Source organism: Ceratotherium simum, chromosome 7 (genome assembly GCF_057802395.1).
Source record: "Ceratotherium simum simum isolate JZ-2026a chromosome 7, ASM5780239v1, whole genome shotgun sequence".
Taxonomy (NCBI): Eukaryota; Metazoa; Chordata; class Mammalia; order Perissodactyla; family Rhinocerotidae; genus Ceratotherium; species Ceratotherium simum.
Window position 1 is genome coordinate 28,396,954 of NC_141906.1, and position 13,949 is coordinate 28,410,902.

The following is a 13,949-nucleotide window of genomic DNA, read 5'->3' on the forward strand; positions in this document are numbered from 1 at the left end:
CAGTATCATCCATTAGAAACTTGAAATAACCAACCATATAGTCCATTAGAAACACTGCAAGGGATAGGGTGGATTCCATAGGCTGTCTCAGAAATTTGCTGTAGAAATAATCATTTTAGGCTAAGGCCAAAACATCTAGTTCTGCCTGTTTGTACATGACCTTTTAAGCATTTAGGTCAGATAGCATCTACCTTAGAGAATAAAAATCCAAGAAGGCAGGAATGGCATCTCTTAACTTGCTCAGAATGTCTTCCATAGCATAACATACAGATGGACTCTTCCTAAGCATGATTTAACATGATTGATGAGAAAGCTTATATGAATCGAGTCATTATTACTAAGAGGTACCTATCTCTCACCTGATTAGACTCCACTCGTTTCATGAAGAGATCCGGAATCCAAAGGGCAAAGAAAAGGTCCCTGGCACGCTGCTCTTCCTTTCCTGTGTTCTTCTTTAAATCAAGGAACTCAAAGATGTCCAAATGCCAAGGCTCCAGGTAAATAGCAAATGCCCCAGGTCGCTAATGATAAATAAAACATCACTCTTTTCAGAATAAGAGTGAAACAAAGAAACTTCATATTTTCCAAAGCACTTTTATAATATCTCCTTGGATTTTACTGCAACTGATGGATTAAATGAGATAATACAAATAAAAGTACTATAAAAATATAAAGTTAGTAATATTTTACTTACAATTCTAGGAGTAAAAAAGAAGATTTGACATAAAAAATCTGGAACAAAAAAGAGTAAATAACTTGTCCAAAGTGACACAGTGAACTAGAGATGGAGCTTCCTCTTCAGTTGTCATCCAGCTCACTTGTATGACAGGTATGTAAAGCCCAAAGAAAATCACTTTACCTGGGACAATAATAAGCTGTGCTCTTATTAAAGGTCAAAAAGGTGATATGTCTTATCAAGTCACCACAGATTTTTTTTTAAAGTACATCAGAGGAAATTTATAAACTAAGAGGTGATTAGTGTGCCTACATATCCGTAAGGGGCAGGCTCAAGTTGCAAACTATCGTGCTGATAACACTGGATAAATGACCCAATCTCCCAATTTTACTTTTCCCTCTATAAAATAGGCAGAGTTTTGTTTTTTTTAAAGAAAAACCTAGAAGACATATTACAACCCCTTTTCAAGGTAGGTATTAATACAAGTCATAACTTTAGAAATTCTTTGCAAATAAACTGTTATGTAAAAAAGCTAACTAAATCACTGGCTGCCTGGAGCCAGGGGTAAAGTATGTATAGGTGGGAGTGATGGGGGTGATTAATACAAAGGTGCATGAGGAAACATTTTGGGGTAATGGAAATATTCTATGTCTTGAGTGGTATGGTGATTACACAAGTGTATACACCTGGCAAAATCCATCAACCTATACACTTCAAGTGTGTACACTTTAAAGTAAGTAAATTATACTCATTAAACTGATTTTAAAAGTGAAAAAAAAGCAAAGTTGTTAGAAACATACACGATGAATCATCTAATTATAAGCACACATGGCTAAACATTTTTAGTTCTGATTTCCAGTACTTTCAAGTAACAGAACATACCTTGTTTCCACCTTGATCCACATATCGAGCTGTGTTGTTATATACTCTCAGCATCGGTACAAGGCCATTGGAATTGCCATTAGTCTGAAAGAAAGACCGAGAATAAAGGCATCTGGAGGAGAAAGAGGAGGCTCAGCAAGGGAAAAAACAAAATGGCTCAACAGTGAACAAAATACTCTCTCCCAGTCTATAAAGTTTTTATCTGCTCTCCATCTCTATCTCTGCTTTGAAAACACAACAGCCAACATAAAATAAACAAAACGTTGTTGAATAAATTACAAATTATGTACAAAGTTATCTCACGGCATCTGTGATTTATAATGAGATATAACAATTACAAGTCAAAAGAATCCCAAAACAGGATAGCTACATTTAAACTCCACACCCTCTAAAAGTCATTATATAAAGATGTACTTTGAGGGGCCGGCCCGGTGGCGCAAGTGGTTAATTGTGCACACTCCGCTGCAGCGGCCCGGGGTTCGCCGGTTCTGATCCCCGGCGCGCACCGACGCACTGCTTGGCAAGCCATGCTGTGGCGGTGTCCCATATAAAGTGGAGGAAGATGGGCACGGATGTTAGCCCAGGGCCTGTCTTCCTCAGCAAAAAAAGAGGAGGATTGGCAGATGTTAGCACAGGGCTGATCTTCCTCACAAAAAAAATAAGTAAATAAAAATAAAGTTCTACCCCGAAACCTCCCAATTATTAAAAAAAAAAAAAAAAAAAAAAAAGATGTACTTTGGGTAGAGTAAAAAGACTAGTACAATGTCTTATTCTTAAAAGAATTCAAGGTAACTTACAATAAGAATTATATGCAATGGATAAATCAAGACAATAAATAAGGTAAATGGAGATCCTCAGCAATAAATGGATTCTAAAATGAAGGTAAGAAAATATTATAGAGACTCCTAAGACTAGAAGATACCTTACCAAATTTTAAAAATAATCCTTCTAACCTCAAGGCAAGCCTTTGAACAGTCTAGAAAGATAAGCGAGTAACGGCTCACACTACTATTGTGTGAAAGTGGTATATATCACAGCACCTCTAAAACATCTTATAAAGGACTAGTTTCCTTCTGGACTCTCTAACTTTATTCTATAGAGCTAGATATTTTCTTCACATCACAGATGAGGAAACAAACTCAGAGATGTAAAACAACTTGCGCTAGGCCACACTACTAGTAAGTAGTGGACATAGGATTTATTTATTTATTTATTTTTTTTTTTAAAGATTTCACCCATTCCTTTATTTTCCCCCAAAGCCCCAGCAGATAGCCGCATGTCATAGCTGCACATCCCTCCAGTTGCTGCACGTGGGACACGGCCTCAGCATGGCCGGAGAAGCGGTGCATCAGTGTGCACCCGGGATCCGAACCCGGGCCGCCAGCAGCAGAGCGCGCGCACCCAACCGCCAAGCCATGGGGCCGGCCCTGGACATAGGATTTAAACCTTACCCAAAATCACTATCTTGACTCCCAATGAATAATGAACTAACAAGGCTGGAATTTACATCATAAAGTACCAATGTTTAAAGGTTGAATCCTGGCTCTAGCACACATTAAACGACTGATCTCTGGAAGTAATTTAACTTTCTAAGCCTCAGTTTCCTCTCTTGTAAAATGAAGACAATAGTGCCTACTACACTCACAAAGTTACTGTAATGAGTAAACACACCACTCCTGTCTGTAATTACATCTATCTCATAAGGTTGTAGTAAGGATTAAATGAGTAACTCCATGTAAAACTTTTATAACAGATTTAGCACATAGCAAGCAATCAATAAATTATGGCTGCTATTATTATTGCTAAAATAAATCAGAATTCCAAAATTTGAGCTAAAAAGGATCCTAACGATCATCTAATCTAAAGATCATCTAATCTAAACCTCTAATAAGACAGACGAAAATAAAGCCAGAAGTAGTGAAATGACTCACTCCAAGTCACATAGCCAGCTAGTTATTAAAAGACCCAGGTCTCCCAAGCCCCAGCATATGCCCTCTCAACCATATGGTTGAGAGGTTGCTTATGGACTTGAATTCTTCTAGCCTACACATTTTTAGTCATACAACAGAAGCTTACCCCAGCAATGTAGCTGCCAGTAGCTCGAATACAACTCACAGCAACACCAATTCCTCCAGCAGACTTGGAAATCAATGCACACTGCTTTAGTGTGTCATAAATGCCTTCAATGCTATCATCTTTCATACTCAGAAGGAAACAGCTATGGGGGGAAAATGTCACAACTCAGCAAGGAAATGAAGCAAAGCAGAGTCACAAAAATGACTATACAATCCAAAGACAGTAAGTTAGGCAAATAAAAATTTGAAGTTTACAAAATTCCTAGTTGTTTTTAGAAGAAAAAAACCTTTTATTGGATATGACACAATAAGACATATCAACATATCAAAGTTTTAAAACCACCTTGCTGCCTACCCTAGATATTAAGCCTAGAAAGAAGTCTCAGAGATAAGTCTAAAATATTAGCTTACTAGTTCACTAAACTGCAAATGTGCCATTATCACATTTTCTCATGCAAATTCCTACACATACCTAACAGTCTTTCAACTTATTAGTAAGCCAAGAAAAATTAAACACTTACACAAAAAGAAATATCTATCCAATGGTCAACCAATTCTCCGATACATCCACCAAAATTTAGCTCCCTTACCATTATTTGTAACCCCTTCTACCTGTGCTTTGGATCTCATCCTGCTCCCCTACCTCAGGAACCTTACTCTATCAATGATCCCTTCACTATCTTGAATATTCAACCACTCAAGTGGATTCTATCCGTTGACTTTTTCTATTAAATATTTAAACATTCAGAAAGATAGAGAATAATATAACGTGTACTTTGTTCTTACCACCGACCTCAAGAAACTAGACACTACAAATAAAGCCTAATTACAATCTCGTGCCATTTCCATGCATTTCTACTTTATTTTAGCATTTATATATGTCCTACATTTTTAAAATTTCTGGTCGCATATTTATCTATCCTTCTGCAACTTGCTTTTAACTGAACATTGTGTTAGAGATTCATTCCTATTGATACATGTATCTCTGCTTTGTTTACTTTCACCGCTGTAAGGTGTTCCATTGTATGAATATAACAATATATTGGTCCACTTTCCAGTCAATGGACATTTGGATTATTTCCAATTTGTTTGCTATTCTGAACAATGCTGCTGTGGAAATTCTTGAACCTATCTCTTTGTGTTTATGTCCAAGGATTTCCGTAGGGCATAAACCTAGGAGGGGAATTGCTGGGTCAAAACATATACCTATGTTCCACTCTACTAAAGATTCTCCAAAGTGGATGGATTAGTATATTCCATCTAGCAATATAAGCGAGTTCCCTGTGTTCCATGTTCTTACCAACACTTGGCATTATCAGCCTTTTAATTGTTATCAATCTGATGGGCATGAAATATCTCATTATGATGTTAACTTTCATTTTCCTAATTACTAGCAAAGTTTATCATCATCTCACACATTTATTGGCCAATCAGGTTTCTTCTATGAATTATTTGTTTACATCCTTTGTCCACGTTTCTATTTGGTTTTGTCTTTTTTTAAATAATCCCTCAATAGTTAACATATATTGTAAATATCTTCTCCCAGTCTAAAACTTGTTTTTTCACTGTTTTGGTTCATATAAGTTTTTTTGCTTTTTTTTTTTTGTGAGTAAGATTAGCCCTGAGCCAATATCTGTTGCCAATCCTCCTCTCCTTACCAAGTAAGATTGGCCCTGGGCTAACATCCGTGCCCACCCTCCTCTATTTTACACGGGACGCTGCCACAGCATAGTTTAGCAAGCGGTGCATCAGCCTGAGCCTGGGATCCGACCAGGCTCAGACCCTGGGCCACTGAAGCGGAGCACGTGAATCCAACCCTTATGCCACTGGGCCGGCTCCTGGTTCACAGAAATTTTTAATTTTAATGTAGTCAATTTTCCCTTTACATTGTTTTATTACATCTATTTTAAGAAATCCTTCACCACTCTGCAGTCATATATATTCTCCTACCAAGATATAGGTTGAAGTATTAAGAGTCATGAATGTCTACAACTCATTTTCAAATAACTCAGCAGAGAAAAAAATTTTTTTTTTAATTTTAAAGATAAAAATAAAAATATATATATATGGCAAAATATTAGTAATTTTTTGATCTAGGCAAAGGTGGGTGTATGGGTGTTCATTGTCCTTTTCTTTAAATATAGTAAAAATTTGAGGAGTAATAAAATAGTAAAATAGTAAAAATTTCTCTATAAAAATATAGAGAAAATAGATATACACTCTTCTAAATGACTTTACTTTCACATTTAGATTTTTTTTTCTTGAATTTATTTCTGTATATGGCACAAAGGGAAATTTAATTATATTTTTCCCCATGGGATAAACAATTTCCCTAGCATCTTTTCCCCAACGAAATACAATAACACTTCAGCTATTTGTCTAGTTCCCATATAAGCCTGAATATATTTCTGGGCTTTCTTTTATACTCCAGTGGCTTATCTGTCTATCCCAGTAAATACCACACTGTCTTGATTACCATAGCTCTATAGTAGTCTTAAAATCTGGTAGGCCTTTTTCTTCAAAACTGTCTTCTATTTATATTAGTTTCCTGTGGCTGCCCTAACAAATTACTACTAACTTGATGGCTTAAAACAGAAATTTATTGGGCTGGCCCCGTGGCTTAGCGGTTAAGTGCGTGTGCTCCACTACTGGCAGCCTGGGTTCAGATCCCAGGCGCGCACCGAGGCACCGCTTGTCCGGCCATGCTGAGGCCGTGTCCCACATACAGCAACTAGAAGGATGTGCAACTATGACATACAACTATCTACTGGGGCTTTGGGGAAAAAAAAAGGAAGAGGATTGGCAATAGATGTTAGCTCAGAGCCGGTCTTCCTCAGCAAAAAGAGGAGGATTAGCATGGATGTTAGCTCAGGGCTGATCCTCCCCACAAAAAAAAAAAAAAAAAGAAAGAAATTTATTCTCTCACACTTCTGGAGGCCAGAAGTTCATGTTAGTTTCACTGGGCCAAAAGCAAGAATGCTCCCTCCAAAGGCTCTAGAGAAGACTATATTCCTTGCCTTTTCCAGCTTCTGGTGCCTCCTTTGCTTATAGCCACATCATTCCAATTTCTGCCTCTATCTTCACATTGCCTTCTTCTCTTTCTTATGTAGCATATCTCCCTCAGCCTTTCTCTTATAAGGATACTTTTGATTGGATATAGGGCCTACCTGGATAATTCAAGGCTAATCTCCCTCTGTCAAGATTCTTTTTAATCACACTTGCAAAGACCATGTTTCCTTATAAGGTAACATTTATAGGTTCTAGGGATTAGGACCTGATATCTTTGAGCAGCCTACTAGATTATTCTTAGCCTTTTGCTGAGAATATAAGTTTGAGAATCAGCATGTTGAAATTGTGACTAAATCTATAGATTAACTGGGGAAAAAGTGACATCTTTACAATATTAAATCCATTTATGAATATAAAATCACTCTCCATTTATTTAGTTTTTAATGTCCTTCAATTATGTTTTTAGAATTTTCTGCTTAAAAGCCTTACACATCTTTTATTAGATTTATTCCTGGGTACCTTCCAGTACTATAAATGATATATTTTAAAACTCAATCTTCTAACAGCTAAAGTACAGAAACTCAATTGATTAATTTATATTAAACCTATATCCAGCTATTTTGCTGAAATCTTTTTAATTCTAATAATTTGTAGATGCTCTTGAGTTTCCTATCTAAAAATCTCATCTGTGAATCATTACAGTCTTTTTCCCCCATTTCCAATCTTCTTTTTCTTATCTTATAATGAATGCTGGCTTAGGCCTCCACTACAATACTGAAAACAGAAGTGATAGATCTAAGTTTTTAATGGATATCTTTTACCAGCTTAAGCAAGTTATTTTCTATCTCTATTTTGCTAAATTTTTTTATTATAAGAGAGTATTAAATGTTATAAAACATTAGTGCAATGAATTACATTAATACACTTTTTGATGTTAGCACACCCTTGAATTCCTGGGATAAATCAACTTGTAAGGGTGTATTTTTGTTTTTTCACATATTACCAGCCTCTGTTCCAGCATTCCCTTTCTCAGAAAATGGCATCACCATTAATCCTGTTACTCTACCCATAAACTCAGGAATCATCCTTGACCCATATCCAAAACATCACCAAATTCTGTCCATTTTACTTCCTAAACACCTCTTGAATCTGTCTACTTTTCTCAATCTCTACTTTCACCTCCCTAATCCAAACTACCATATGATCTCTTGTGCAGACTACCACAAGAGTCCCCTAATTAGTTGTTGGAATATACTTTTTTTTCAAACAACTTTATTGAGATACAATTCACATACCATACAATTCCCCATTTAAAGTGTACAATTAATAGCTTTTAGTATATTCACAGAGTTGTGCAACCACAATCAATTTTAGAAAATTTCATTATCAGCATCTGTTTCTCTCCAATTCGTTTACCACACTGCAGTAAGAGATCTTTCCAGAATGCAAATTTCATTTAATCAGAGCAGGAGTGATTAAATGTTTACTAAATTAATTTTTATGTGATGAACTGCCTAGTTTCTTCAGGTCAAGGTTTATTTCCCTACTCAAAACCATTACAGAACATTAAAAGCAACTATAGATGACACATACCTAGAAAGTTGTGGGCGGTTGGTACCAGCATTGAAGAGAGTGGGAGAGGCATGGGTAAACCACTTCTCAGAAAGAAGGTTGTATGTTTCAATAGCAGCATCAATATCTTCACTGTGAATCCCCACAGATACCCTCATCAACATATGCTGTGGTCTTTCTGCCACTAAAAACAAAAGAGAACTTTTCACATGATGAGACATGTCAGAAAAACTAGGCTAGACATGTACTTGAATCAAAAAAAGGAACAACAAAAGACAACTTAAAAAACGTTATACCAATAAGCAGGACAATTATTCATAAACTAAAGTTAAAAATGTTATCTAGAGTTTAAAAAGAAATATTAAGGCTAATAGCTCAAAGCTCTATATTCAATATAATGAATAGAAAATCAACACACAAACATATTCATTTCTCACCTTTTCCATTAATCTTCAACAAATAGGACCGCTCCAGCGTCTGGAAAAATCAAAGCAACCAAAAAACTTTCAAAGCACAGTTTTTAAAGACACAGTGACTGTATCATTCACAATAAGGCAATCTATTTAAATCTTCTCAGTTTTCATATAATTTTAAATGAAGAAAATAGCACATTTACCTTTACTAGCTTCAGTTTGGAACATTATCAACTGGCTGTTTTGGAAAAGACTGCATCAAAATTTCTGGAAAAAGCCAGCTCTATATTAACGTGTACAACAGTAACAGCAGAAGCTGTGGCATTCATCACCATCACCACAATGGTTAACACTTATACAGTGCACTGATCTCAGGAGTACACACGCTCATTTAATCCTCAACAGAATTTGCTGTTGAAATTTTATCATTATTGGGCCGGCCCTGCGGCTTAGCGGTTAAGTGCGCGCGCTCCGCTGCTAGCGGCCTGGGTTCGGATCCTGGGCGCGCACCGACGCACCGCTTATCTGGCTATGCTGAGGCTGCGTCCCACATACAGCAACTAGAAGCATGTGCAGCTATGACATACAACTATCTACTGGGGCTTTAAGGGGAAAAAAATAAATAAATAAAATCTTAAAAAAAAAAAAAGAAATTTTATCATTATTATCCCTATTCTAAAAATGAGAAAACTGAAGCACAGAGATTAAATAACTTGCTAATAAAAAATAGAGGGAAGATTTGAACCTAACATTCATGCTCTCAATCTCTACACAATACAGGTTATCAATACAAAAATACCTAGAAAAGCACTTGGTACATAGTAGGGATTCAATAAATAGCTGTTTCATAAACAGTAGAATAATATGGAAAAATTCTAGCAAATAATCTGCATAACTCCTTAAGTAATCCAGAAGTAGTACTTGGAAAATTCAAAAATTGCAAACCGATAAGCTATCTTTCCTTAATTCAAACAGCCACCACCACCCTAACCCCACTAATCCCCAAGTCTATCCCAACTCCCAACAACTTATTGCCTTTATAACTGCATCACTAAAACATAGACAAAAATCTGTATTTCCTAATTTAAGGAGGAATTCCCACTTACTTGAAATCTTATTATTTACCTTAAAGCCAAAGTAATTGTAAGAGAAATCTCGGTCATAGATAATGGCAGAATTCAGGCGCTGATGGAGGTGAAAAAGAACCCATAATTAAGATAATTATACTTATTTTCACAAAATCTGGTATCTTTCAATCCTGATTCCAGAACTAAAATTGACATAGGATACAAAAGAGATAACACTAAGTATTATTATTGTAGAATAGAAATCCATAGCTAATGTTAAGAAAAAAAAAAAATATATATATAAATTGAGTATTTTAATTAGGTTTAAAAACATGTATATTAAAAGACTAGAAAAGAATACATAAATATAAGTTGTATAAAAGTAAAAATATAAATTTCCCTATTACGTTTATAGTACATCTCTAATTAGAGAGAAAGAACATGAGCATAAAAGGGACTGTACTATTATCCTTAAACATGTTTTTAGACTACCTGTTAATCCAAAAGTATTAGTACCACATATTTACTAACATGTATTTTTATTTTAAAAATTAGTCCATTTTAAACTGCACATAACAATATATATGATAAACAATGACAGAAGGTAGGATTACATTAATTTTATAGCTCTTCAAAATCCACGGTCCTTTCACAGGTTTTAAACAAACTGTTATTTGGACAGTAAGATTTTACAGCAGAACTGGTCATTGTTATAGAGTTTTTGTAGGCTATAAAGAAATTTACAGGAAAACAAAAGCAATTAGGTACAAATAATCATTTTGGATAGAGAAAAATGGAGCCAGTTTTTCAAAATACTAACAGTGTTTCTGCATAATGACCCACATCAAAGGACTAGAAAAATCTATATGAAACTCTTCTCTTTGTCTTAAATTTTTAAGGGCATCTTTGTTGCCAAAGGCAATTAGGGGCCTAGCATGAAAAACAAAGAACTGAAATTCCTGATTATCAATATTTATTTTTTAGATACGGGTTTTTGCTACTATTGCTTTATTTTTGTTTTTAACCTGTCTTCAAGATCATACATATGAACAACATGCAAACTCGGTTTTCTCAGTCTCTTGAACATCAGATACACATTTAGAGAGACAGTCAACTAATCATTCTATTACCTAAAGTTAAAACTGGTTTCTAATCTTTCCAGATATCCATGGTAAATAAATCCTGTGTACAAAATGGCTAGCTAGACCTATACATCTTTTCCCTTCTGTCCTCTGGGATCTAGTTAAGAAAGGGGCTTGAACACAGATGGATAATTTTTAAGTTGCTGAGCAAGATCTCTCAAAATTTTACCTGAGCAACCTTTTTGGGAGTCAGTTTCACAATGTCTACTAAAATTTTGAATGCATATACTCTTTGGCTGAGCAATTCCACTTAAGGGATTTATCTTACCAATATACTCATTTATGAGCAAATCACCTACTATACAAGGATATTCACTGCAGTGAAAAATGGAAATCAAATATTCATCATCAGAGTGATTCTTAAATATACGTACAATGACAATATATCTATAAAACGAAATGCTACGCAGCTGTTAGAATAGGGCAAATTCATAAACGCTGGTACAGAATCATCTCTAAGATATTTCTGTAAGTGTAAAAAGTATCAGCGAGAATAGTATGCACAGCACACTACCACTAAAAGGAAAAATATGTATGCACACACACACACACACACGTTATAGAATAGCTCCGGAAAAATACATTTTAAAATGATAAAACGTTGTTTCTAGACGAAAACTAGGATTCAGAGAAGGAGAAAGAATTACTTTTTTACCTATATCTTTTGTAGTGTTTAAATTTTTTTAAATGTATTCGCTGCTTTAAAAAAAAAAATCTATAAAAAATTTTCACCAGAAAAGCATTACACATACATCTTTATTGGCCAAAACAATATCCAGTGTTGGCTTGGCCACCATGGGAGAGTGTCTGCCATTATGTGGATTTACGTAGTTGTAAAGATCTTCCATCACATCTAAAAAAATACAACAGAAAATAAAAATATCAAAATCACTTAACAGCTAATTCAATCGTCAGGTAATAGTTTAAAACAGTGGTTCTCAACCTTTTTTTCATCCCAACCCACCTTAGTGCCTAGCAATACAAAGCGCTCAATAAATATATATATGTTGAATAAATACATAATAATGCCTCACTTAAGGAAATAATCTTCCAGAATCAGAGTGAGTGAGGCTCTTATAGTTTGAAAAAGATTCCCAGGTGATTCTGATACCCAACCCCACTGAAAATTACTGGTTGAAAATAAAGAAAAGTAGAAATTATAATCTCAATTTTTTTTATCCTAACAGAACACAGAAACTCCACTTAAAATTCAGAATCTATCACCCCGAACATTTCACTTCTGTTTATGCACATTTAGTAAGCCCTCTCACTTTGCTCTTCTTCAAGACGTCATAGCAGTATTTGGCCCCTGCATTTACCTGTAATACTTACGCACACAACATATGCACACACACACAAAATGCTGTCATACTGATTGGAATAGACTTGAATCTATAGATCAATTCTGGGAGAACCGATATCTTTACAATAAATCTACTGGAGAGGGAGATACAATATTTGAGGCCCCACATAATAGATCTGGAATTGAGAGCCAAAATACTTCTAATCTCAGTCTACCAGCTGACTTCTTATATACCACTTTTTACATACTAAATAAATTATTTAACTTTCCTCTGCCCACATTCTCTGAGCTGTAAAATGGGAGTGATGAAATGAAGTGTTTGCTAATGGTGACAAAAGAGTTTCTGTAATATTTTGTTTAAACCAGAACTTATCAATAAATATTATTCATTTTTCCAACCACACCACCACCACGAACTGTCTAAACATGGGTTTCAAAAAAAACAGAACAAAAAGGTGAAAAAAAGGATCCACTGACCCTCCCATACAGCAGGTCAGCAGCATGGAGAAATAGGAAGTTCTAGTTCTCCCTCTGCCATTAACTTGCACATTTTGCTTTTTTAAACAAGATGTAACTTTTTCTTCTGACATCCAAGGTTTCATTCTAGTATCCTTATAAATTTTCTGAGAATACTAAATTCTTTGTAACTTCCTCCTTTAGACTCACCACTGAACACTTTCTTTGTTTCTTTGTGCAAATTAGACACAGCAATCCTTGCTGCCAGGATGGCATAATCAGGGTGCTTAGTAGTCAAGGTCGCAGCTGTTTCAGCAGCCAAAGTATCTAGTTCCACGGTAGTGACCCCACTGTATAAGCCTTGGATTACTTTCATGGTGATCTGAGCCTATAAAAACCAAACCAAGAATTACTTGAGCTTTCCCAAGAACCAATAGCTTCCTTAAGAGAGTAATGAAGAAAACAATCCAATTTGTATCAAAATAAAACAGACAACTTCCTTTTCTGAAAAATTATCTTTCAGAATGGTGGGCTGTGGGAAACTTAGTAATGAGAATTCATAAACCAACTGAGCTGCCAGAAAATGCATACTATATTTACAATGAAGGGTGTCACTAAAAATAATAAATAAATAAATTTAAAAACCTAAGTATAGCTTTTACAAAGATTAACAGTCTCACAGGGAAATAGCTAAAAACAGACAAATGATTCCATAAGTATTTCCCCATCTTTCATTCAAATTCTCCCTATGTGATCAGGGTTCGAGCTACATACTTACTCATTTTTCCCTAATTCTACCTAAGAACAAGTACAGGAAAGCAGATGAATCAAACTTAAATCATTCAAATTAAAGGAGATAAAGGTATAAATTAGAGTTGGGGCTGAGTCATCAAATAATGTAATGACTGCTCTTTCTTTGGCACTTCACCAATTAAAGTGTCTCAACTTTCATAATCTCTGATTTTTCACAATCACCTTGTGAGATGGGTATTATTACTATCACCGATTTACATGAGGAACCCAAGGCTCAGGTTACTGGGACTTGCACAAGGTTACTGTCTAAGTCTTCTGGCTCCACATCCCATTCAACCTCACCACATTTCACTGTTTTCAAGACAATATTCTAAGACGTTCCCCTTTTTAAAACACACAATGCATGTTATTATCATATATTTTTAAGAAAAACAAATTCTAAGTTGTATATATGCATGTGTGTGTAATTACTAGTTGACAATCTATTCCAATTACATTATACCTAAGCCTAAGTTGCTCTTGATCACTTTCTTCACAGATCCAGCAGGTAAGTTATGTTCAGTAAAAGAGTAGTGAAGTCTTTTAAATAGTTTCTGGTGCA

At 35.3% G+C, this 13,949-nt stretch overlaps 1 protein-coding gene across 1 annotated transcript in view; it reads right to left on the reverse strand.

The window, feature by feature from the left end:
• The window catches only part of RRM1 (ribonucleotide reductase catalytic subunit M1), a 33,996-nt gene that overhangs the window by 12,964 nt on the left and 7,083 nt on the right, over positions 1–13,949 (reverse strand). Inside the window, exons 3-10 of the mRNA XM_004433934.3 lie at positions 12,806–12,983; positions 11,589–11,689; positions 9,753–9,812; positions 8,652–8,691; positions 8,236–8,398; positions 3,635–3,776; positions 1,559–1,642; positions 360–521 (exon numbers count right to left, since the gene is read on the reverse strand). Of these exons, the coding sequence (XP_004433991.1) occupies positions 360–521; positions 1,559–1,642; positions 3,635–3,776; positions 8,236–8,398; positions 8,652–8,691; positions 9,753–9,812; positions 11,589–11,689; positions 12,806–12,983 (930 nt within the window). The remainder of the gene's footprint in view (positions 1–359; positions 522–1,558; positions 1,643–3,634; positions 3,777–8,235; positions 8,399–8,651; positions 8,692–9,752; positions 9,813–11,588; positions 11,690–12,805; positions 12,984–13,949) is intronic.